This window comes from Siniperca chuatsi, linkage group LG6 (genome assembly GCF_020085105.1).
Source record: "Siniperca chuatsi isolate FFG_IHB_CAS linkage group LG6, ASM2008510v1, whole genome shotgun sequence".
Lineage (NCBI taxonomy): Eukaryota > Metazoa > Chordata > Actinopteri > Centrarchiformes > Sinipercidae > Siniperca > Siniperca chuatsi.
In genome coordinates this window covers 22074226-22095044 of record NC_058047.1, presented here as the reverse complement: position 1 = coordinate 22095044, position 20819 = coordinate 22074226, and the positions used below count along the sequence as shown (strand labels likewise).

The window sequence follows — 20819 nt, the reverse complement described above, 5'->3', positions numbered from 1 at the left end:
ATGCCACATAAGACAATAAATATAATTCATTTTACACATAAAAACAAATTCATATAATATCAATGTATATGTCAATATTACAGTACTGACATGACAGCTTGAGCTTGCTGAAACAAAATGGCTTAAATTTAAGTTAAAGGAGTAAAAGTGATGGCCAGTTTCTCTGGGTAAAGATGCTAAAAAATATGGATTATGATTAAAATATAAAGAATCAAATTACATTTTTGACATTGTATTTTAGATATCACTTTTGCATAGGCTCTGTAAACACTTGACAAACAGGCCTGGAGTCTGAATCCACAGTCTGAGAGGCTCAGACGGCGTCTAACATCTTTAGACGGTTGCATGCTGTGCTGTTGTCAATATTTTTGCATCCACTAATCCAACTAGCAACAGCCAAAAGGAAGAAATCTGATGAAAGTCCATGTCAAACAGCGTGTACTGACTCTCTCCAGCAGCAGCTGTCTACAGTGAACTCCCCGTTACTCCTTGGGAGGTTGTAGCATTTGCATAGTGTCCTCTCTCTGGCGCCATTTGCTGGTTGATGTTGATAACACAGATAAGGAGCAGGATGACAACCACCAGGTCATCCAGGACCCCCAGCAGTCCACAGAGGGAGGGGTCTGTTTCCAGGGGGTTTGCTGATGAGGAGACGGAGTCCAGAGGAGGGGAGGAGATGGACACCACGGTCCCCACGCAGCACAGGGCCACCCTGAAGAAAAACAGCCACACGAGTCCTCCCATGGTGCCTAGGCCTCGGGCCAGTAACTGCAGGAGGAGGGGCGCGTCACACAGGTAGTCTGTTAACTGGAAGGGTCAGTATGCAGAAGAGAAGCCAGGTCAGAGAGGAAAACCTACCAAATAGTTCTAGATATGAACATTCACACATGGTGTATACATGATAATATTAAAAGAGAGTAGGGAAAAGCTGGTTTTTGTAGATACAGGACATATAGAGTATCACTCAAGATATTCCTTTTAGAAGTTCCTGTATTTAGTTGCATGTAAAGATAGAGTTTTAGATCCCTTAAAAAGTTATAAAAGTTATTCCACATAAATTTAAACTCAAAATTCAGCTGCCATACTTTAAAAAGGCCAGTGTATGTTAACACCACCTTTTAGGTTTATTGATATAAGAGTATGTGAAGGAGATCCATGTGGGAAATCAGTTGTATACATATTTCAAATGAAAGGAAATGCTCATCCAAGGTTGGGCAACCAGTTGTGTCAATGCAAGGAGTGTTAACCAGACACCTCCTTTGTCTGGTATTGGTGGTTGTAGAGCACAATAAATCCTTGAGGTTGCATAAGCGGTATTACTGTTACTAAACCTATTGTCAGAGAGAAGGGTGGAGGAATTCTCATCTTTCCCAGAAACTAATCTGATGTTACATTCAGGGCTGTAAGAGAAAGTTGCACCGTCTGATACTTTTACACAACCAGACACAGGTAAAGGGTGGAGAACAGGGAAATCTACTGTGGACTTTCCAATAAAAGACTAAAAAAAGGGTTGAGTGAAGGATATGTGTGCTGTTTGATGTTATGTCTGAAGTTTAGTTAGGGTACTGACCCTTCGCGGGGCTCCAGAATAACGTTTGTTGTAGTCTGTGATTTTCCCAAGAACTTCCTTTGACTGACGGTCCGATCGACTCTCGTTAAATAGATTACACAGCACGATCACCTGGGAAATCAGAAACATTTCACGCCATGTTCAACACTCATCCTGAACTGTTTACACGGTGTCTTCATCTGATCGTGCATGCTGTACCTTCTGTCTGCAGAGAGGGCAGCTGATTGCATCCAACCAGGCCCCATGTCTCCAGTAGGCGATCAGACAGGGAGCTGCAGAATCAAACACATAAATCGACACTTCGTCATCAAACATTCAACAGTTTATACCAAATGCATCTCTAGTGCTGCCATCAAATATTGAAAATGTAGCTAAACTGTGATGAACCTCTGATGCAGGCATGACAAGCATGAGATTAAGTTACAGTATTTCATCACTGTTAATGGTAACAGACAGATCAAGGGTTGAAAAGGCTTGGGGTAAGACACAGGTATGTGGGGCAGGTACAGCGTTTAGGTGTCTACTGTATGTTAAGGCAAAGGTGACAGCAACTGTTTGCTGGAATAGTAATATCTTTGTAATCTGTGACAGATAAGATCAAGGTTAAACAAGTGCCTCTGTGCCATAAACATGTGCAGTATGTTGGAGACATGACGAGAGAAGAGGCTTCTTCGCAAAACCTGAAACACTTTTGCAACTAGTAGAATAGACGTAATGTAATGGCTTTCTCTCGGGGTGCACTTTAATTGACTTTAAGGTTCTCTTGCTCGTCTATAAGCACTGAATTCCCTTGTTCCACAATATATTTTAAATCAACGTAAAAGCTACGAGCCTCCCAGACACCCTGGTAAATGGACTGCACCGACCTCAAAGCGCTTTACACTACATGTCACATACTGACGGCAGAGGCTACCATGCAAGGTGCCAACTACTCATCAGAAAGAAACTAATCACTCACTAATTCACACACCGATGCCACAGCCCAAGGACACTTCGACATGATGAGATTGAACCGCCGATCTTCCGCTCAGTGGGCGGACCGCTGTGCCTCTGAGCCACACCTCTCCTGGCACCGCGCTGCTCACTGTTCCGAGTGTCACTTATAAAATCTGGTGAAGTTGCCTTTAGTTTTTATGCTCCTAGTTGCTAGAACAGCCTTGAGGTATGTTCAGACTCTCACAGCCTTAAAATGTTACTTTTATCTGCTGTCTTTCAGTAATGATTACTTCATCTTAGAAATCGAAAACTTAACGCGACTGAGTTGTGATTAAAGTCATACATCTCTTACTTTCTTTCTATCCTTGTTCCTTTTCTTTTCAATTTTACTCTAAAACACATTTAGTGTTCCCTTGTGTATGAAATATGCTATGCAATGTGCTATGAAACATATATATATATATATATATATATATAATACCACAGTCAATTTAGCCATCCAATACTTTGCTGAAGATGGTAGTTGAGCAGCAAGATTGGTCTATCTAAAAAGTTTTATCCAACTCAATATAATATGTTGATGATATAACACGATCAGATGTCCTTCTGTAAATCTGAACTTGAACTTTTGCATCTGAGGTTCACCTCTGCACATCTGTGACCAGATAATTGACTGTGTTTGTTTTTGGTGACTCACTACACCACATCTTATACGTACGTACACCTTTGAGAAGAATCATTTGAGTAAAGCTTTCAGGTGAGAGGCAGAGTTGGAAAACCATGGCAACAGTTAATTATTTAAAGCCGAACATACAGGCCTCAAGGCTGCAGCACACTGATGCTACACTGACCAGCCAATGAATGAGTGTGTGTTGAATCTCGTACCACAGAACAAATGGCCACAGTTCGTCTGGACTGGGAAGCTGGCCGTCTGCAGGCAGACTGGACAGTGCCAGTCTCGGCTTGTTGATGGACATGACTGTGTAGATTCCTAAAAAGATTAGGGACAAAGAGAGACAAAAGTTAAGAGATGAGAGGTGAAAAACAGGAAGAAGGAAAAAAATAAGGAGGAAGAAGAAAATATGAAGCAGAGCAAGAGCTGACGAATCAAAAAACAATCTTATGGCCAAATTAAATATTCCCAATATTGTGTGCAATATAATTTCTAAAACGCTCATAACAGACATTATAATAGATACACAATACATGTTTGGGGACTTTTGATTAGGCCAAGGTCCAGGATTATACAAGTAAACAGTGAGATTATTATCATTTGTTTGGCAGCAACTCTCTCCACCTGACTGTGACCCTAATAAAAGCAATAATAATCATCACACAGGAGTGCCTTACAGTAATAACATTATTTACTGCCTGTGTGCTTGTCCTGTCGTCACTGTTTGTTGAAAAAAAAACCTATTGGATTTTGAAATTTCCTTTAAAGAAATAACCTGCAAACCATAAGCTTCATATCTGTGCTTGCTGTGTGTGTGTGTGTGAGTGAGCGAAGCTCTCACCTTGTGGCAACTGATGTACGTTGATGCTGACTGATCAGGTGTGCACACCAGAGATCTGGATGACCCGAGGTGACCGTGACCCGCTGCACCTTCAGAGGGGAGATGGTCCAGTCTGCAAAGTGACACAAGATGGCGTCAATGATATACACGCCTTAAATTCCGCATATCTGCCAGTGAGGAGATACTGACACAAAAACAAAAGATTTGGGAGATAAACTGGATTGTATGCCGCTCTTTTCTGTTTGTGGATGACAGATGCTGATGCGGTGACTACAGCTGTTTGACAGATTAGCTGCTGCCAGCTAATTGACATGTTGTATCCACAAGGACTTTCATTTACCTAAATTATTTCAAAGCTTACCCTGCATTCATTTGTAAAATTAATCTTAACTAAAAATAATCACAACTTTCATTAGGCACCGCAAACAACTTCAGCATCACAATCTGGCTTTTATCATCAAATTGCATTTACAGTGATTACAGTAATCACTTTATGAAGTTACACTGTTTCTAGTCTAGTGGATTACTTTACACTTTTAGGCAACTAGTCCATTTCTAACAGATTTCTAACAGATCAGTTTGAGCGAGCCTGGGTGTCATGAGATCAAAAAAACACTTCTGCCTAAATCTAAACTATCTTATAAGTGCAGTTAGAGCACACAACCACGCTTGTATTCTAAGCAAACAAACATAAACCTATCAATACTGCCAAACGTAATAAAAATGAGACTCACTTGGACTGAGAGCTGTGGTGGGGGTGCATAGTTGATCTAGAAACAGCAGCTGACATGTAGTCACCGGCTCCTAGAAGGAAATGAAGTGCTGCCTGACAGCATCACTCTTCAAAATAAATTAGAGCTGCCTGTTAATGATCAACTACAGCCTCCAATATCAGCTGGTGTCAGAGTCTTCCTGCTTAAAAGGGAGCAGCAATGCAGTCCGATCAATAAAGCACAGGGTTGTATTAAGCTGTACTACTGCAAAAGAACATATAACACTTATGGAAAAGTACAAGAGACTGCAATGAACGTTTAGTGTAAAAGTATTCAAGTCATCACATGTAAAAAGCAACCCCCCTTAAGAGTGGTCAGAGACAAACTATTTGGGTCACATGACTTTCCACCAGATCAACTGCAGAAAAGATCCCTCCCACGCTGTGTTTAAGTAGGCTAGATCTGACTTTGCCAATCATTTACCCAAAGTTTACTCTGTCAACAGCCCTCCTTCCCATAATACTACTCTTACCATAAACTATTGGTTGTGAAATGCATACGAATGTCACTGACATTAACACTGTACTACACTAAGGGGGAGAGGCAAAATATCTCTCTCATAGATCCAGGTTTTGCTGTGATACAAAGGAAGATTTCTGAATTCAACAAATTCTCAACTATTAAGCAAATCAATTAGCTCTCTCTTACAGTGATCATGTGAAGGTGTGATCATCTTCACATAATTCACCTTGGCAGCTGCTGCAGAAATATCCTGGCACATATTTACACAGGCCCTTCATCTCCCCTCAGACAGGAGCTGAAGAGATGGAGTCAGTGTGGTTCAGGTCATCTAAAAATAGCATCCATCAGTCAATGAGGGTCAGGGTCTCAGAGTGGCAGGAGATGCTCACCTACTGACAACTAAACACAGGACAGAGGGTGCTCTGGTAGGCCATATGGGTAAAGTCCAGTCAGAGGACATACACACACTGATTGTAGAAGTGTGTGACATATCAGCTATGCTCAGTGATCCCTTAGTTGTTTGTGATGTAAGGATGTCTCGTGTTATATTCAACCAGATTCAAATTAAATATGTCATAAGGCTACAGATGCACATGATGCATCTCATCTTCTACTTGTTTGGAATTTTCCATATTGTGGCTCAGAAAGCAGGTGACACGTGTGAGATTTGTTATCTTGGAAAAGCAGTCAGTATTTGTAACACACTGTAGCCTAACCCTCATGTGAGAGATATGAATGGATAATGTGAGGAGGTTTATTGTATTCATGAGAAATGATTTATGGTCAGAGAATGGTGGGCATGCTGCCAAGCCTGCAGTGGCTGCCTGAGAGCAGGATGATTACAGAAAATAGTTTCTATTTCTAGATAATATAGCCTATAAAACAGGGTTAAAAGGGATTAACATTCCCTATTTGTATTCAGTTTCCAACTGCGAGCAATACCTGAAAAACTGGCTGTGCAGGATCATCTCTCCGTTGGCTACTAGCCTTTTACAGTAGGTCACGTAGTCAAACATGAAATACACTGCAATTAAGATTTTATGTTGATTGAGCAAGTGCTATCACGTGTGTTGTTGGCAGACAAGATGAAGCAAAACAAAGACAAAACTTCAAATGAAATAAATCAAATGAATGTGTTGTTTACAGAACCCCACTGGTATTGTAGACAGTAGGGAGGTACTGTGAGCAAAACAAATGTTCTTGAAATTGTTTATTTGATGTTTGCAATAAATGTATGCGTTTGGGGCTTTTTGTCATGTTTGCAGTTTTTTCTTTTGTCTATCTTTCTCTGAGGTTATCACAGTTTTATCATAAGCAGCCACGTCCGTAAAGATCTTATAAGCCACGATGATGTACAGTAGGCCTATCATGACTTTGTTATCTGAATGTGGAATGACCTCACTGGGGAGAGTCAAGTCTTATTGAGCTGCTTGTATTGACAGCAGATTGAATACTGTGACCTGCCAAAATAGTCTTTCTTTCATGAAATCTGATGAATCAGAATCTGAACCAGCTTTATTGGCCAAGTATGTGTACACATACAAAGAATTTGGTTTTAAGTTCTTCTCAGTGTACTTGCACACAGTTCCAAGAGCAGTTTATAGGAAGATAGAAATAGACATACAGCTAAAACACACGGACAACAAAGCTGAACAAAGACAGGTGAAAATAAACAGAACTATTATGTAGCCTACATACATACAAGTAGGTGAAAATAATATATGAATGTGAATAAAATATGAAGTAATACACATTTAACTGTGTTCCCTTCCCTTGATTTGGATTTTTCCATCACTAATGCAGGGAAGCCATTTGATAATTACACAGATCAGAAATGTTTTGATTTTGGCCAGATAATGGGGGCGTATGTTAATCACAGGTCACGTTCACAGATTGGCTACAGCGCGGTTCGACAGCCGTCAATCTTCACAGAGCTCAACACTGATTGGATCCAGCTCACTTCACCGCAACCCTCAAACAAGTAAACGTCAAAGAACTAAGAAGCTGCGCCATTCACGTACATCTTACGTTATTTTTATGGCGGAACGGCCGTCGTGGCTCTTCACTGTACGTATTTGTCGTTAGAGATCTACCTCTCGGCAGCAGGTGAGGTCAAATGCAGAGGAAAGGAGCGGAAGAGCTTTGCTGACAGGTGGAAAATATTTTAGCTTTAAGCTAAAAAGAAACAAATGGACGAGAATAAAACGGCACTGACCGAGAGCCTCATAATATGGGTGAGTTTGTTTGCTCAGCGTTACGTGAATGTGTCGCCTGACAGAAGGAAACCATGGAGGCGATTTCGCTTACCTGTTTGTAGGTGGTAGGGGTGGGGGTGTCAACGAAAACAGTCTCTTATCAGCTGAGAGAAAATGAGACAAATATGAACGAGCACAGATGGTCGTCAGTTAGTCTAACAGCAACTGCTGTACGTCGTTATTACGGAGATTAGCGTCAGCTGCAGCTGTTGTTCATTTCATAGACAGACGCTGTCACTGTCAGTCCGACGTGTAGCTAGGCGAGGAGCAGGGAGCTGGCACTGCAGGCTAACAAATATGAAGTTACCACTCAGGAGCTACAAAGACAACAATATCCTTCAGTTTAGTCGCCAGATTTAGAGTGCTAATCCCATTAACCAGGAGATATTTGTGGAATGTCGCTCTTTGGATCTTTTGTTAACATTATGTAACAGATTAAATGTAGCTAACACCAGCAATAGTTACCTTCTTTTTTATTTACCTTAGACATAACTTAGCTGACTTCTTCTTCATGGGTTTGAATCCACGTTTTGTTGGCTACCTTAATAGGCTAAGCGGTTTGTTAATTAGATCTCGTGTCAGGTTCATCTCACATCTAAATCCTGCGGCTATATCACAGCCACATCAGTTATCTTGTTGAACAACAGTATCACAAAGTAAGAGGTTAGATCAAGTTAGCCCACCAGGGTTTCATGCCAAAAAACCCTTATGTCCAATTAGGAGGACAACATTTAAAAGTTGTCCCCAAACAGTGGACTTAATTTTAATGCTACATGTCAATGTTTTCAAATGGTGGTTATCTCATTTTGGAACTGAAGCGTTCACAGGTCGGTGGGAGTGAACCTCAAACCGGTAGCCTTGAGATAAGCTTGGTAATCACTATAAACAGCAGGATGTGTACAGGACACAGTTGGACAGTTCTTGTTGTGGTGTCTTTGCCACTATTAAATACAGTCTCATCTCTCATCCTGCTATCCATCCAGAAGTGCATCCCTGTCCCCTATTATATCCTCTCTGCTTTACTCATTCCTCCCTTGTAGCAGTTTGGATGCAGGTACACAGCACCTCAGCACATCTGCGGTGTTTTGGAGAAACACTTAAGTGATAGCTTGTGCAATGCAGTGTGCTTCTGCATGTCACCACCTCCCTCACATAGTTTTATTCGCCTTGTACTCTCCATGGATTGTTGACCGGTCCTCATGATGATGCCGTGTTTTCTGCCTCTCAGCTGCAGACCTTCAACACTCCTGCACCCTGCAGAACAGTGGAGGAGCTGACCAGTGGAGCGGCAATGTCACAGGCACTGCATCAAATGTGAGAGCACAAACACACACACACACACACACACACACACAGGAATATAGCATATAGGTTGTAGAGATCTGTACCATTAATCATGATATCTGGCTACTCTGCAGATACATTATTTATTTACAGCCATTCTGGTTTGGCTCAAATTATTATAGACCACCATATCACATGTGGTAGCCTGGTACTTAAGTTTCTCTAAGACAAACTGAACTATGCACCATGTAAATCCTGGCAAAAAAAAAGCTAAAGTAAAGGATTTTGTTTGTCACTCAGTCGCAATTCATTGTTCTAATACATTTTGTAAGAGTCCTGATTATATACACAAATGTTATTGGATAATGCATTTCTGGGTCCATTTTTTGCAATGTAAATCAACAGCAAACATCAGATTTCGAACAACAGACACTGAAAACAACAACAAATGATTTTTAAATTCACCAAACGGCACCAGTGACAGAAGGAGATACCACGTTCTCCACAGACAGCAACCTTGAGAGTTCAGAATGTAACAAAGCTACAGTAGAGGGGCATGTTGTGTTGTGAGTGGTGAGACTCACTGTTTTCTTTGTGGAAAAACTCCCTTTAAGTTGCTTTTACTATCACTGTTACCCTCCTCCTACATGTGCAACCCACAGCTGAATGAAAGAACACTCCTGTTTTTCTAGGGGTTATTAAAAAGTAATTCTGGGTACTGTAGGAAATAACTGCTGAGAGAAAGCAAACTGCAACACTTAATATTCTCTAGAAGACTTTGACATTGAACTGCACACAGTTAATTGAGAAGTCATGTGTAGATTAACTGTTGTTCCTCTCTGTGTGTCTTTTTATGCCCCGTGTGCTGCAGAGACCCAGCTTGGTTCACTGATGGATGGCTCAGTCGTATCAAAACAGACATTGAGGATAAATGGAGACTGAAGGTACATAGCAGTGCTGTCTTCCCCGTCCCCTATCTGTCCTCTCTGACTCTACTCTTCATGTTTTGCTGAACCCCCTGTGTGCTAAATCCTCTGTTTGCTTCAACCCTGCCAAACTGCCCTTGACACTGACCTCCTGCCTGCCCCAAGGGTGCCTCTCCTGGCTTAGCCTGCACTCTGACCCCGCGCTCTGACTCCTCTGGCGAAATGTGTACATGTATGTTTGTCCAAATATGTCAGCTATATGTAATGTAAAGGTGATTTAGAAAAGCAAAATGCATGCCATTCTATCTCCCTCTGTTTGGCTGTGACTGTGTTTCCCTGTTGCTGTTTTTTTTTCCCTCCCCGATAGACCTCTTCCACAGAAGACATTTTGACATGTCACAGTAGGAAAAGCACAGGTGTAAACAATAAAATGAATGTCTGAACTCCATTTAGCTGCTTCAGTTTAAGGGTCCTGGTTTTGTGCATGCTGGGCTTACTGGGACACTAGAGTAGAGAAGGGCCATCGTTAATGTTATTATTAACTTTTTCTACCATGACAAGTCAAAATGTCTGCTGTGAAGATGGCCTATTTTCACTTGTGTACATTTAAAAAGTCATTGCATGAACATAAATTATGTTTAAAGGGAATCTCTGTTGTGAGTTTGTTCTCTTTGTCCCCATTTTGACTATAAACCAAGTTCATAACATTTCATAATCTTGTGTGTGATCTCAGATGAACAACCTGAAGAAGATCCTTCAGATGGTGGTTGATTATTATAATGAGGTAGGTTGTGGCACAATATCCTCCCTTGTGTTTGCACAGTTGTCAGGTGGTTTGAAGAAGCACCTGCTGGATGTGAGAGTCGCACTCTGTGTGTTCATTCAATTCTTGTGGGAGTTGTAGTAGGCATTGTTTACGTAGCGCAAAACCCCACTAGCCTAGTATGCAAAACAAGCATCAAGCAGCTCAAGCCTGGTACACAATATGTGTAGTAGTACATGTAGTACTGTTGCCCAGCAGTTTTTTTACATACATTTTGCTAAATCGACACATGATCGAAATATTTTATTCATCATTAGTTGTAGCAAAACTGTTACCAGTTTAGCTCAGAGCAGTTTGACTCACTGTTATGTCTTTCTCTGCACCATCAGGTCTTAGCCCAGGAAATCTCAGACTTCCCCTTGCCAGATCTGGCCCTGGCGGCAGAGCATTCAGACCCTGTGGAGCTGGGGAGGCTGCTGCAGCTCATACTGGGCTGTGCTGTCAGATGTGAGCGTAAACAAGGTATTGGACTGCTTCTATGTTACACACCATTTGTGCACACAAACAGTTACTCAAATATCTACAGTATACATGTGCCATCAAAATCCAGTTAGGTTAAGGCCGTCAGCTGAACAATGTTTAATTATTGCCCTCCCAAGCCACGGACAAAGGCAGAGTCCGTCAAGCAGCCTGGCTGGGAAATCAATGACAGCTGTGTTACATTTGGAAGTGGGACAGAAACGCTTCTAAATTCTAAACGATGCAGTCAGTGTGTGTAGTTGATGAATCTCTCTCATTCTGTTGCCAGAATACATCCAGATCATCATGACGTTGGAGGAGTCAGTGCAGCATGTTGTCATGACAGCCATCCAGGAGGTCAGTCCATCTTAATATGTGTCTCCTTCACTTAGAGATATTCAAAATATCCAGAAAAGCTTGGCTGAGCAGTTTAACTTTAACTTGTCTCTAAGGCCTTGTTCAGACTGCCAGCCCAAATCAGTCTTTTGGCATATCCAGATTGATTTTAGAAAGTCTGGACAGCCAAAAACCACATGAAATGCGATTTTTGCAAATCGAATTTCTACAGATGCGTCTCAGTCCGGACACTCAAATAGGATTTCAAAGTGTCTTTTGCTTCGCTCGCAACACGACACACAACGATGACGTTAAATCCAGAGTGACGGAAGTTCATCAGAGCAGCTCATGGATGCTATTATAATACATCCATGAAGCGTCAGAACAGAATCCATGCTGCACGCTGTCAAGTCGCGGTGCAGAACTCCTCCGTTGCACCACACAAACTCAGCAGTTGAGGAGTTCTGCACCGCGACTTGACAGCACGATTGTTTGGAGGGCGAGATGACGGATCTCCATAGCGTACGTAGTTACTGATTCCTACGTCGTTACCACATCAACCCATGCAGATAGGTTGGTGATGTCTGGACACACAAATCCGACCTGATCACTTGCAAATAACAATGCGGACAGTCTGTCTGATTTGAGAAACAAATCTGATTTGCCTGCAGTCTGAACAAAGCCAAAGTGTCTCAAAGGGACTTCAGCCGCAGCAGTAGTTGGTGTTGTGGGAGGGCAGAGGGTATACTTGTGTTTGGGTAAAATAGGTTGAAGCTTTGCAGCTATTCTAATGAGTCTGTGTAATCCATAAATCCAGTGACATTTTTCCTCTTCAGCTCATGAGTAAAGAGACCATGGCCACATTTGGAGCAGAACTGTCAGGGGACTTGGAACAGCAGGTCAGTGTTGTTACTACAGAGACTCCCAACCGGGAGGACTTCCTATTGTTTTAACAAAGTTGTTACTTTCTGCTGTGAAATTCTCTAAGTAAGTAAATTTGGAGATACATTCTTAATTCCCAGTTTGTACAATGATTATTTTTATTTGCAATTAATGTCTAAGTAATTTTTTCAGTTAAGTATTTGGTCTATAAATCATCTTAAGATTTGAAATTGCTTATTTTGTCTGACCAACAGTCAAAAAGCCTAAAGGGGTTCAATTTATTATGAAATGAAATGGAGAAAAGCAAGTAAATCCTCACCTTTTTGAGAGGCAGTACTTAGCAAATTGATGATCAAAATTGTTGTCAGTTTCAGCTCTCAGTATGAACTTCAACATTACCATTTCAAAGGAGTCACTCCAACCTCGAGTCACCCAGGCATTTTTTAAGGTGATCTGTTTGAGGATAAGCATGACCACTGTACAGAGAGCTCTGGGCATCAGCTGCCTGAACAGGCAGATAGACTGTGGGATGAGTCCTGTGTAACAAGCTTAACATTGGTTAAAAATTGAACATGGCCATCCATGAAAAGGAGGTGATGCTTAAAGAAGAGTTTTAAAGACTTCTGAGCCTTCTGACCAGAGTCTTGCGGTAGAACCAGTCTATAAGTTATGTAAATGTACTTGTTAGTTAATTCTGCTTTTCCTTCATGTGTCCAGCTAAAAAAAGCCCTAGAGGACCTCGCCGAACTTCTAGCAGAGAAGGAAGCATTAGCCCAACGCTGTCAAGAGCTGGACATACAGGTGAATACAGAGCTTATACACACGCTTTCTACAGAAAAAAAATACATTAATATGATTCATTTACAGCTGTCTAGCCTCAGTGCCTTCAGTAAGTTGCAGATATTCAAATCTCCATGTTTTTACACGCACACACACACACACACACACACACACACACACACACACACACACACACACACACGCCTGTGGCACAGTGTAAACAGGAGTTGTGTAATTCGCTGTAATGCTTGGGTCTATTGTCTGGAGCTGCTGTGGCAGAAGGACTGTGGGCTTACAGTCTGGGCTCTGCTGGTCCCACTGTGGCAACCGGCCCGTGCTCTGCCACTGCTAGAAGGCCTCACTCAGCACTGTACAGGAAGACTAAGTTTAACATAGGCACTGATCAACTGTTCAACTGGACTCTCGACAGATTGATTTGTTCTGTCACCAATCGTGCTCATCTCTCGCCGCAGCGAGGTAAGTCCAACTTGGCTGACCATTCGGCAAAACTAAACCCATCTAAACCAGCTGCTCAAATGTTTACTCTAACTCAGCTAACAGACGGCTCAATCAGGATTCTGTTCAGACAAGTCATGCAGTGTGTGTTTTAATATTCTGTGGTATTATTTCAGTAATTCACCCAGAAACATCTGTCTGTCATAATAACCATTTCGTCATTTTCTTTTGGTAAAAGCAGCATCACATTATTTTGTAATTCATATTGGTCTATTTAAGACTTACATTATAGTTCATAGGAAAAGCAATGGAGTTAAAGTTTGGGCTGGACAGTAATTCAGTATTATTTTTCATAAGCTTTCAGTTTAATTCTTCTGATGATGATCATCAAATCTTGTCATTTACAAAATTTTGTCGTCTATTTTTTTTTAAATTCCAAGCAAACTAAACATTGGGAGCAACAAAATGAGTTTAATGACTGAATTTTCTTTATTTTACACGTGTGAAAAGTTTTGTTCATTGTAATGCATGACAGTGGAGCATGAATTGTACATCAAATTTATTATCATGTTATTTTGGATATATTTGCAATATTGCGATATATATGTATCAGGAAAATATTGTTATTTTATTATGATATTGATCAACCATGTATCCCAGCCCCAGTTAAACGTGTAGCTTCTAAAGTTAGACACTGATTGTATGGGTTGTTTTTTCTAGTTTGTAGACATGTTGTATGCAGGACTTTTAAACAATGACATGTTAATCTCGGGCTAATAGTCCAGTGTCTGGAGGTTGGAAAAAAAACACATCAGCGAAATGATGGGTGAGAAGTGAAACTAACAAGCCGTGTATTAACGTGTTTACTTAAAGTCCAATTTGTCTGTGCTGTCATGCTTCCAGCATGGATTAACTGCACTGATTAACAGCTGGGAGAGGAAGAGTTATCTGTAATGGGAGTGGTGTGTCTTTCGATGCTCAGATGTGACTGCTGCTTTGCATGAAATAACTGACCAAAGAGAGATTTAACATCACAAAGTCTTCCTGCTGACTGACACAAACATATATATATATATATATATATATATATATATATATATATATATATATATATAAAATTCACTTTAACTTTGTTAATTGTTTCACTTGTGAGAGCAGGTCTAAACCTTATTGTGCCTGGACAGGTGGCTGTTCTTCAAGAGGAACGGAACAGCTTATTGGCCGAGAATGACGTCCTAACAGACCGAGCCAATCAGCTGGACACATTTGACGACCCAAGCACACCCTCAGGAAGAAAACACAGCCAGTTGCAGCAACAGTTTGAGGCGCTGCAGGAGGAGAACTTCAGGTGTGTCACTTTCAGTGTACTGCATCAACCTCATTATACAAGGTACTTTTTTGTCATTCTACAACACAGGGCTGCACTGTGAAATGAAAGTTGTAGCTCCTTTCACGCTACACACACAGAACATATATACAAATATTTTAAATTAAAATAGAATAAAAATAAAACAATATATACATTTACTTATATACATATACAAAGGTAGTGGTATGTTAATGTTCAAAACCAGCATAACAGAAAGTTCCATGTCATTTTATTTATGGTGGAGTGCAGAGGATGAGGTGGAGTTGAATATCACTGATTCTCGGTATGTTGGTACCAGTGATCTTCTAAGCGGTTTTAATCACCCGCTGCAGAACCCTCCGGTCCTGGGCCGTGCACACCCCATGCCAGTTTGTAATGTTTCCGGTCAGGATGCTTTCTATTGCTCCTCTGTAAAGAACTTGGCACGGGAATTTTGCTTTATTAAGTTTTCTAAAGAAATACAACTGTTTCTGAGCTTTCTTAACCAGGGTGGAGATATGTGATGTCCATGATAGGTTCTCTGTGATGCTGATTCCCAGGAACCTAAAACTGTTCCACCTGCTCCACTGATGTAAACAGGGGTGTGTGTCTTTGCCTCCTTTTTCCTAAAATCAACACTCAGCTGCTCGGTTTTGCTGACATTGAGCAGTAGGTTGTTCTCTGTGCACAATCAACAAGATTGTTGAGTTCCTCCCGAAATGAATTGTCATTGTTGTTTGTAATCCGGCCGATGACGGGGGTGTCATCCGGCTTGCAGTCATGGCATGGGTGCATTTTATTTTCCTGCGACAGGATATTAGCCAGAAGTGGATAGTGGTTTTATTTTTTATTATTATATGTATTTGTGTCTTTTAGGCTGGAGGCCGCTAAGGATGACTACCGCATCCACTGTGAAGAGTTGGAGAAGCAGCTGATTGAGGTTCAGCACCGTAACGACGAGCTCACCAGCCTGGCAGAAGAATCTCGAGCTCTCAAAGATGAACTGGACGTTCTGAGGTTTGTGTTTTATGGGGGGAGGTGCACTGCATCAGGTTTAACAGGTCTGCCAAAGTATTTTCTTTTATTTTGAGTACAGACCACAAAAATAAACAAAGTAATATTAAAAAAGGCTAGACAGAGTAACCAGTTTTTATTTCAGCTACTTTTTCTTTAAGGAGCAGCATACAAACAGACATCTTTTGTTGCCTCCTAATGAGAAACTAGCAGACACCTGGGCCACTTAGGTGCTTATGTTTAGCTCCTCTTGTTTGGTTGAGGGTGTGCTAATCAGTGAAATTAGCTGATGGCTGGAACAAAAATCTGCATACAAATGGCTTTGAGAGAGTAGGTTTACTTTTTGCATGAGCACAAACAAAAAGAAATAGGAAAACAACATCAGCACACAATGTAATATTCCAACATTAAGTAAAATAACTCTAAACTGTAAATTATTACACTAATTTTAATGGGGGGGAAATGCTAAAATTCTTCGTCCATGCTAGTGGAAACCCCGGATTAGAGCCTAAAGATAGAAAAATTAAGCCGTTTGGTGTCAGTTATTCAATGATAGGTTTTTTTGAAAATTGATATTAATGTATTTTGTATTGACATACTGTAGGAACTGCTCAGATCGGGTGGTGATGCTGGAGGCCTCAGTGGAAACGTACAAACGTAAGCTGGAGAATTTAGGTGATCTGAAGAGGCAGATGAAGCTGCTGGAGGAGAATAACATGACCTACATGCACAACACTGTTAGCTTGGAGGAAGAACTGCGCAAGGCCAACGCTGCCCGCGCTCAGCTTGAGACGTACAAGAGACAGGTAAATGATGTGCAAAGAAATTCCACACTAAAATAAAACTCAAATTTTATGAATCTGTTATTGATTTCTTAAAGCCGAACATGTGTTTTATATGTAACGTGTTTTCGCATGCTGTATGTCAGGTCCAGGAGCTACACAGGAAGTTGTCTGAGGAGACGAGACGAGCAGACAACCTGGCCTTTGAGATGAAGAAGTTAGGGGAAAAGCACGAGACTGTGATGAAAGAGAAAGAGGTGTGGCAGCCTTTGAAATGTGTCAGAAAGAAGTTTTATTTATTTTTTTACTCTAGCTGTGGTAACGTCTTCACTAACATTTGGACTGTTGTTTTATAATGTCTTTCCCTCCACTAGAGAATCATTATTGAGAGAGAGTCTCTGAAGGAGATCAATGAGGAGCTGCGATGCACTCAGGCTCAACAGCACCAGCTCGCCCAAGCAGGTATCTCACTTGATACTCAAATCTGACAGTAATACTGCTTAGCCACTTGTCACTTTGATATTCTGAAATGCGCATACTTTCTTCATGTAGGGATGCTTCCTTCTGGCAGCCCCAGCCATGATAACCTGGCAGCTGAGTTAATACCCATTGAGTACAGGTAATAGACGCTGCTTCTGACAATGTAGAATTTTTTTACTTTCTGCTCCAGTGTGGTGTGTGTGTGTGTTAACACTGACTTTGTTTGTGTGATTGTTCAGAGAAAAGTTCATCAGGCTGCAGCACGAGAATAAGATGCTGAGAGTGCAGCAGGAGGAATGTGAGAGGGAGAAGATCGCTTCACTGCAAGCTCAGCTGGGGGAAGCACATAAGACACGCAGTGAATTGGACACTGAGAACAGGTTAGCAGTTAAGTCTTTGTAACAGGTCGACGTGATAGAGGTTCTTTTTCTCCATAATCATCGGCTGCTTTGCTGTTGATACTTTGCTTTGTTTGAGCTTTAGCTCTGTTCTGTTTTGTGTGCTAATGCATCATGTTAGATTCTTTTTTAAATGCATTCTTTTGTTAATGTTTCCTTCCTATTCACTGTGATCAATCTGCAGACTGAGTCGAGAGCGGATCAGTGAGCTGCAGCAGCAGGTCGAGGACCTCCAGAGGGCTCTGCAGAGTCAGGCGGCCAAACCCGATGATGTGAGTGTGCCAGGAGCTCTGGCACCAATACAGAGAAAAGAGTTATAATCATATTAGGCTGTTTAGACTTTGTGCTGGCATGACATTATGGAAGGAAGTCACATTAGTTTATGTTTTCAGTCAAAATGTTTAACTGGGGGAATTTTTTTTATATGTGTTTGCAGTGCACAATTAATTAACCAAATGTAACCTTTGTAATGTATTAGCTGAAGCTTTAAAATCAGTTTTTCTTTTTTGTTTTCAGTCAAACCTGAAGCGGAAACTTGATGCGCACATGTAAGTGTGAATTATGGGTTCTTGGATAAAAGTTGAGACATAAAATGAATGACCGTGTTCTCCAGTAGAGGGAGTTAAAGAAACGGCATTTGTTTCCTCAGGGTCCAGCTGAACGAGGCTCAGGACGAAATCATGAAGAAGAAAGAGCTGCTGGAGGACCTTCAGCCTGACAACACTCAAACTTGTAAGTCTCCAATCACGCATCTGATTTTGCCAATATGACACCACTACTGCGACCTCAGAAGTGGAAAATGTAACCGTCTCTGCAATGCTGCATCAATACACAACAGCACAATATGACTGTGAAAGTGAAACCTCATTTCTTCCTGGCCTCTAAGCCTTGAAGGTGGATGAGCTGATGGCTGCCCTGAAGAAGAAGGATGATGACATGAGGGCCATGGAAGAGAGGTACAAAATGTACCTGGAGAAAGCTCGCAATGTGAGTGATGAGTATCATTTCTTTTTTATTTATTTATTCAATTTTATTCCAGTTTTGTTATTCCTTGAAACGCAAGGTTGAGTCCAGTACTGTGATCTGACTTGTGTTCAGAACTGTCCTTTCTTTTCCTGCTTGTAGGTGATCCGAGCGCTGGATCCTAAACTAAACCCAGCCACCGCTGAGATCCACTCTCTGAGGAACCAGTTAGCAGATCGGGACAAGCAGATTCTCAACCTGGAGGTAAATCTACTTTTTGACTCGTTCGTAGTGAACGTACAGTACTTTTTTATTTTTATTTTATTTTTTTAAAGGACTGGTTTTCAAGCTTAACTCATGTTTGATTGATTTGCCTCTGTAGCGTCAATGTGAGCAGGCCAGACTGAGAGAGTATGAGGAAAAGCTGATCGTCACAGCGTGGTATAACAAGGTAAAATGATTTATATCCTGCCTTTTATGACATTATCAACACCCAAGTATACTGCAAATTTGTCTTTCTTTGTCCTTAGAGTCTGAACTTTCAGAAGTTGGCAATTGAATCACGACTGGGTGGCTGCTCCTCCTCCGTGGTGTCCCCCGGTCAGTCCTTCTTGTCCCAGCAGCGGCAAGTCTCAAACGCCCCACGCCGGGCACTCTCCATCAGCGTGCCTGCCACTAACTCCAAGTAGACCTTGTCATAGAGCTAAATGTCTCACCTTTATTCAGTTAAGGGAAAAATACCCTCCCTCACTCCCTCCCACCAGTGAGCACTCAAGTGACCTTAAACACATCTGAGCTCTTACTTAATCAAACACAACCCTATAGGTCGCCCACCTGAGGTTATAGCAAACTGTCCCACAATACACTGGCTACAGGCTGACCTTTCATAGAACATGAACCCACAACCTGTGTTCACCTCATTAGCTAAAGTAGCGCATACTCTCCCAACCATAGACTTAGAACATATTTCCCATCTGCTCTGTGTTTGCTTTGCCAACTGCAAATCATCAATTTAGCCTTCATTCTCTTCTATCCTGTCATTCTGTGTACTCGATCAGGAATGAGAGAAACGTAATTGAATGCTTAGCTATTTTATTCAGAATCTGAGCCCGTAATATATATGAATGTGAATGTGATTTTTTTTTTTTTTTTTTTTTAAAGGGTTATTTGAATGCTAAATCTAACTTCAGATGATTGTTGATGTATGTACCATCATACTATGCAGTTAAGGAGGTACTAATGTCAGACAAATGTTCTTTGAATGTCTTTGAGAAAATGATTGCTATATTTGGTGCTGGCCACCAACTGCTTTTAAGCATCAAACAGACACTTAAAATTTTTTCTACTAAAATGGAACAAGCCCATCGTGTAAAGCTGTGAAAAATCCTAGAAATCATATTAAGTAAAATCAACCTCTGAGGTGCTGCAACAACGAATCCTACACAAGAAATCCAAGACTAGTCACTCTGTTTATCATGTATTTTCAGTACTAAAGTGTGATTTGACTTCCTTACTGCTCCTTAATGCTCTAAATGAAAACTGGCAGGCCTTTCTATTCACTGAATATCTTGAATCTTATGTAGTAGTGAGTAATCAAGTCTATAATCGATTAAGTTGTACAGCTGTAATGTAAACATGATTTTAGCACCAGCTTCTGATCCTAAATGTCAGAACCAGGTTAAGCTTTCATACAGTACCTGCAAGTTGTAACTTGAGAGTTTTAATTACTGTAGTCGATATTGTATTTAATCATGGATATGTTTCAGGCTGTTTTAGTGTCGGTGGAGGTTCAGAGTGAAGAGCGCTGTAGAGAAGCAGGTGTTTTCTTTGATATTGTGGGATATTGGCTGTCCAACCTTTATCGAGTCTTAAGTTAAACTGCACTAGTTTCACAACATGAAATGGCTGTTGATCGCCTTGTCACTCTGTATGTTTGCAATAACACTAAAGAGGCATTCTTTTATGATGGTTTTGCCATGTGTGATCGATAGCTGTATGTCAAAGTGCTTTTATTTTCCTTTGCAGCGGATGATTCCTGTAGATTGCTGATTTAAAAGCATTTACATGAAAATAAGAAGTGCGATCAAGTGTAGCACAGCACAGGAACTACGTTATACGTTTGTGTGTACATAAAGAAAAGTTAGGAAGGCATTATGAATTTTCAGGAATTTAAGGAGTTAAAATTTTAAATCATTTTGGTTTTCTTGTGAATAAATAAAATCTTTTTCTAAAAGTGTGTTTTACATTGAGTGACATCAATCTCAGTTTAGGTCCGAAGATTAAAAACACGAAGGCCTGCACTGATCACTACGTTTCATTTCAACACCGTTCACAAATCATCTGTGTGTTCTTTACAGGTGAATTCATGTCATCGGCTC

General features: G+C 41.0%; 2 protein-coding genes across 6 annotated transcripts; one reads left to right on the top strand and one right to left on the bottom strand.

The window, feature by feature from the left end:
• Positions 1–8: 8 nt before the first annotated feature.
• Positions 9–8161, bottom strand: si:dkey-183n20.15 (RING-HC_RNF170 domain-containing protein). Of its 3 annotated transcripts, none has more exons than XM_044200843.1 (7): positions 7563–8161; positions 4755–4860; positions 4021–4132; positions 3392–3497; positions 1769–1842; positions 1571–1681; positions 9–807 (listed from the first exon to the last, which is right to left on the bottom strand). In XM_044200843.1, the coding sequence occupies exons 2-7, from the start codon at positions 4808–4810 to the stop codon at positions 466–468; spliced, it is 801 nt and encodes a 266-aa protein (XP_044056778.1). In that variant the 5' UTR covers positions 4811–4860; positions 7563–8161; the 3' UTR covers positions 9–465. The 3 variants fall into 3 exon arrangements, with proteins under 3 accessions (XP_044056778.1, XP_044056777.1, XP_044056779.1); XM_044200842.1 differs by lacking the exon at positions 7563–8161 and adding an exon at positions 5442–6172 and having other exon boundaries at positions 4755–4932; XM_044200844.1 differs by lacking the exon at positions 7563–8161 and adding an exon at positions 5482–6172.
• Positions 7085–20677, top strand: hook1 (hook microtubule-tethering protein 1). Of its 3 annotated transcripts, XM_044200826.1 has the most exons (23): positions 8223–8382; positions 8494–8564; positions 8739–8824; positions 9666–9738; positions 10454–10504; positions 10873–11005; positions 11292–11359; positions 12175–12237; positions 12938–13021; positions 14641–14846; positions 15681–15821; positions 16423–16624; positions 16747–16857; positions 16975–17062; positions 17153–17219; positions 17320–17460; positions 17663–17750; positions 17995–18026; positions 18128–18210; positions 18365–18465; positions 18604–18705; positions 18824–18892; positions 18972–20677. In XM_044200826.1, the coding sequence occupies exons 2-23, from the start codon at positions 8559–8561 to the stop codon at positions 19128–19130; spliced, it is 2154 nt and encodes a 717-aa protein (XP_044056761.1). In that variant the 5' UTR covers positions 8223–8382; positions 8494–8558; the 3' UTR covers positions 19131–20677. The 3 variants fall into 3 exon arrangements, with proteins under 3 accessions (XP_044056760.1, XP_044056762.1, XP_044056761.1); XM_044200825.1 differs by lacking the exons at positions 8223–8382; positions 8494–8564 and adding an exon at positions 7085–7489; XM_044200827.1 differs by lacking the exons at positions 8223–8382; positions 8494–8564 and adding an exon at positions 7095–7489 and having other exon boundaries at positions 14641–14804.
• Positions 20678–20819: the final 142 nt, after the last annotated feature.

Excerpts from the sequence above, each read along its gene's own strand:
- si:dkey-183n20.15 (XM_044200843.1), bottom strand. The coding sequence starts at position 4,810 with ATGTCAGCTGCTGTTTCTAGATCAACTATGCACCCCCACCACAGCTCT. Across the intron at positions 4,133-4,754 it reads CACCACAGCTCTCAGTCCAA|ACTGGACCATCTCCCCTCTG; the intron begins GTGAGTCTCATT and ends GTCACTTTGCAG. Across the intron at positions 3,498-4,020 it reads CGTACATCAGTTGCCACAAG|GAATCTACACAGTCATGTCC; the intron begins GTGAGAGCTTCG and ends TAATCTTTTTAG.
- hook1 (XM_044200825.1), top strand. The coding sequence starts at position 7,445 with ATGGACGAGAATAAAACGGCACTGACCGAGAGCCTCATAATATGG. Across the intron at positions 14,847-15,680 it reads CATCAACCTCATTATACAAG|GCTGGAGGCCGCTAAGGATG; the intron begins GTACTTTTTTGT and ends TGTGTCTTTTAG. Across the intron at positions 16,858-16,974 it reads CTGTGATGAAAGAGAAAGAG|AGAATCATTATTGAGAGAGA; the intron begins GTGTGGCAGCCT and ends TCCCTCCACTAG.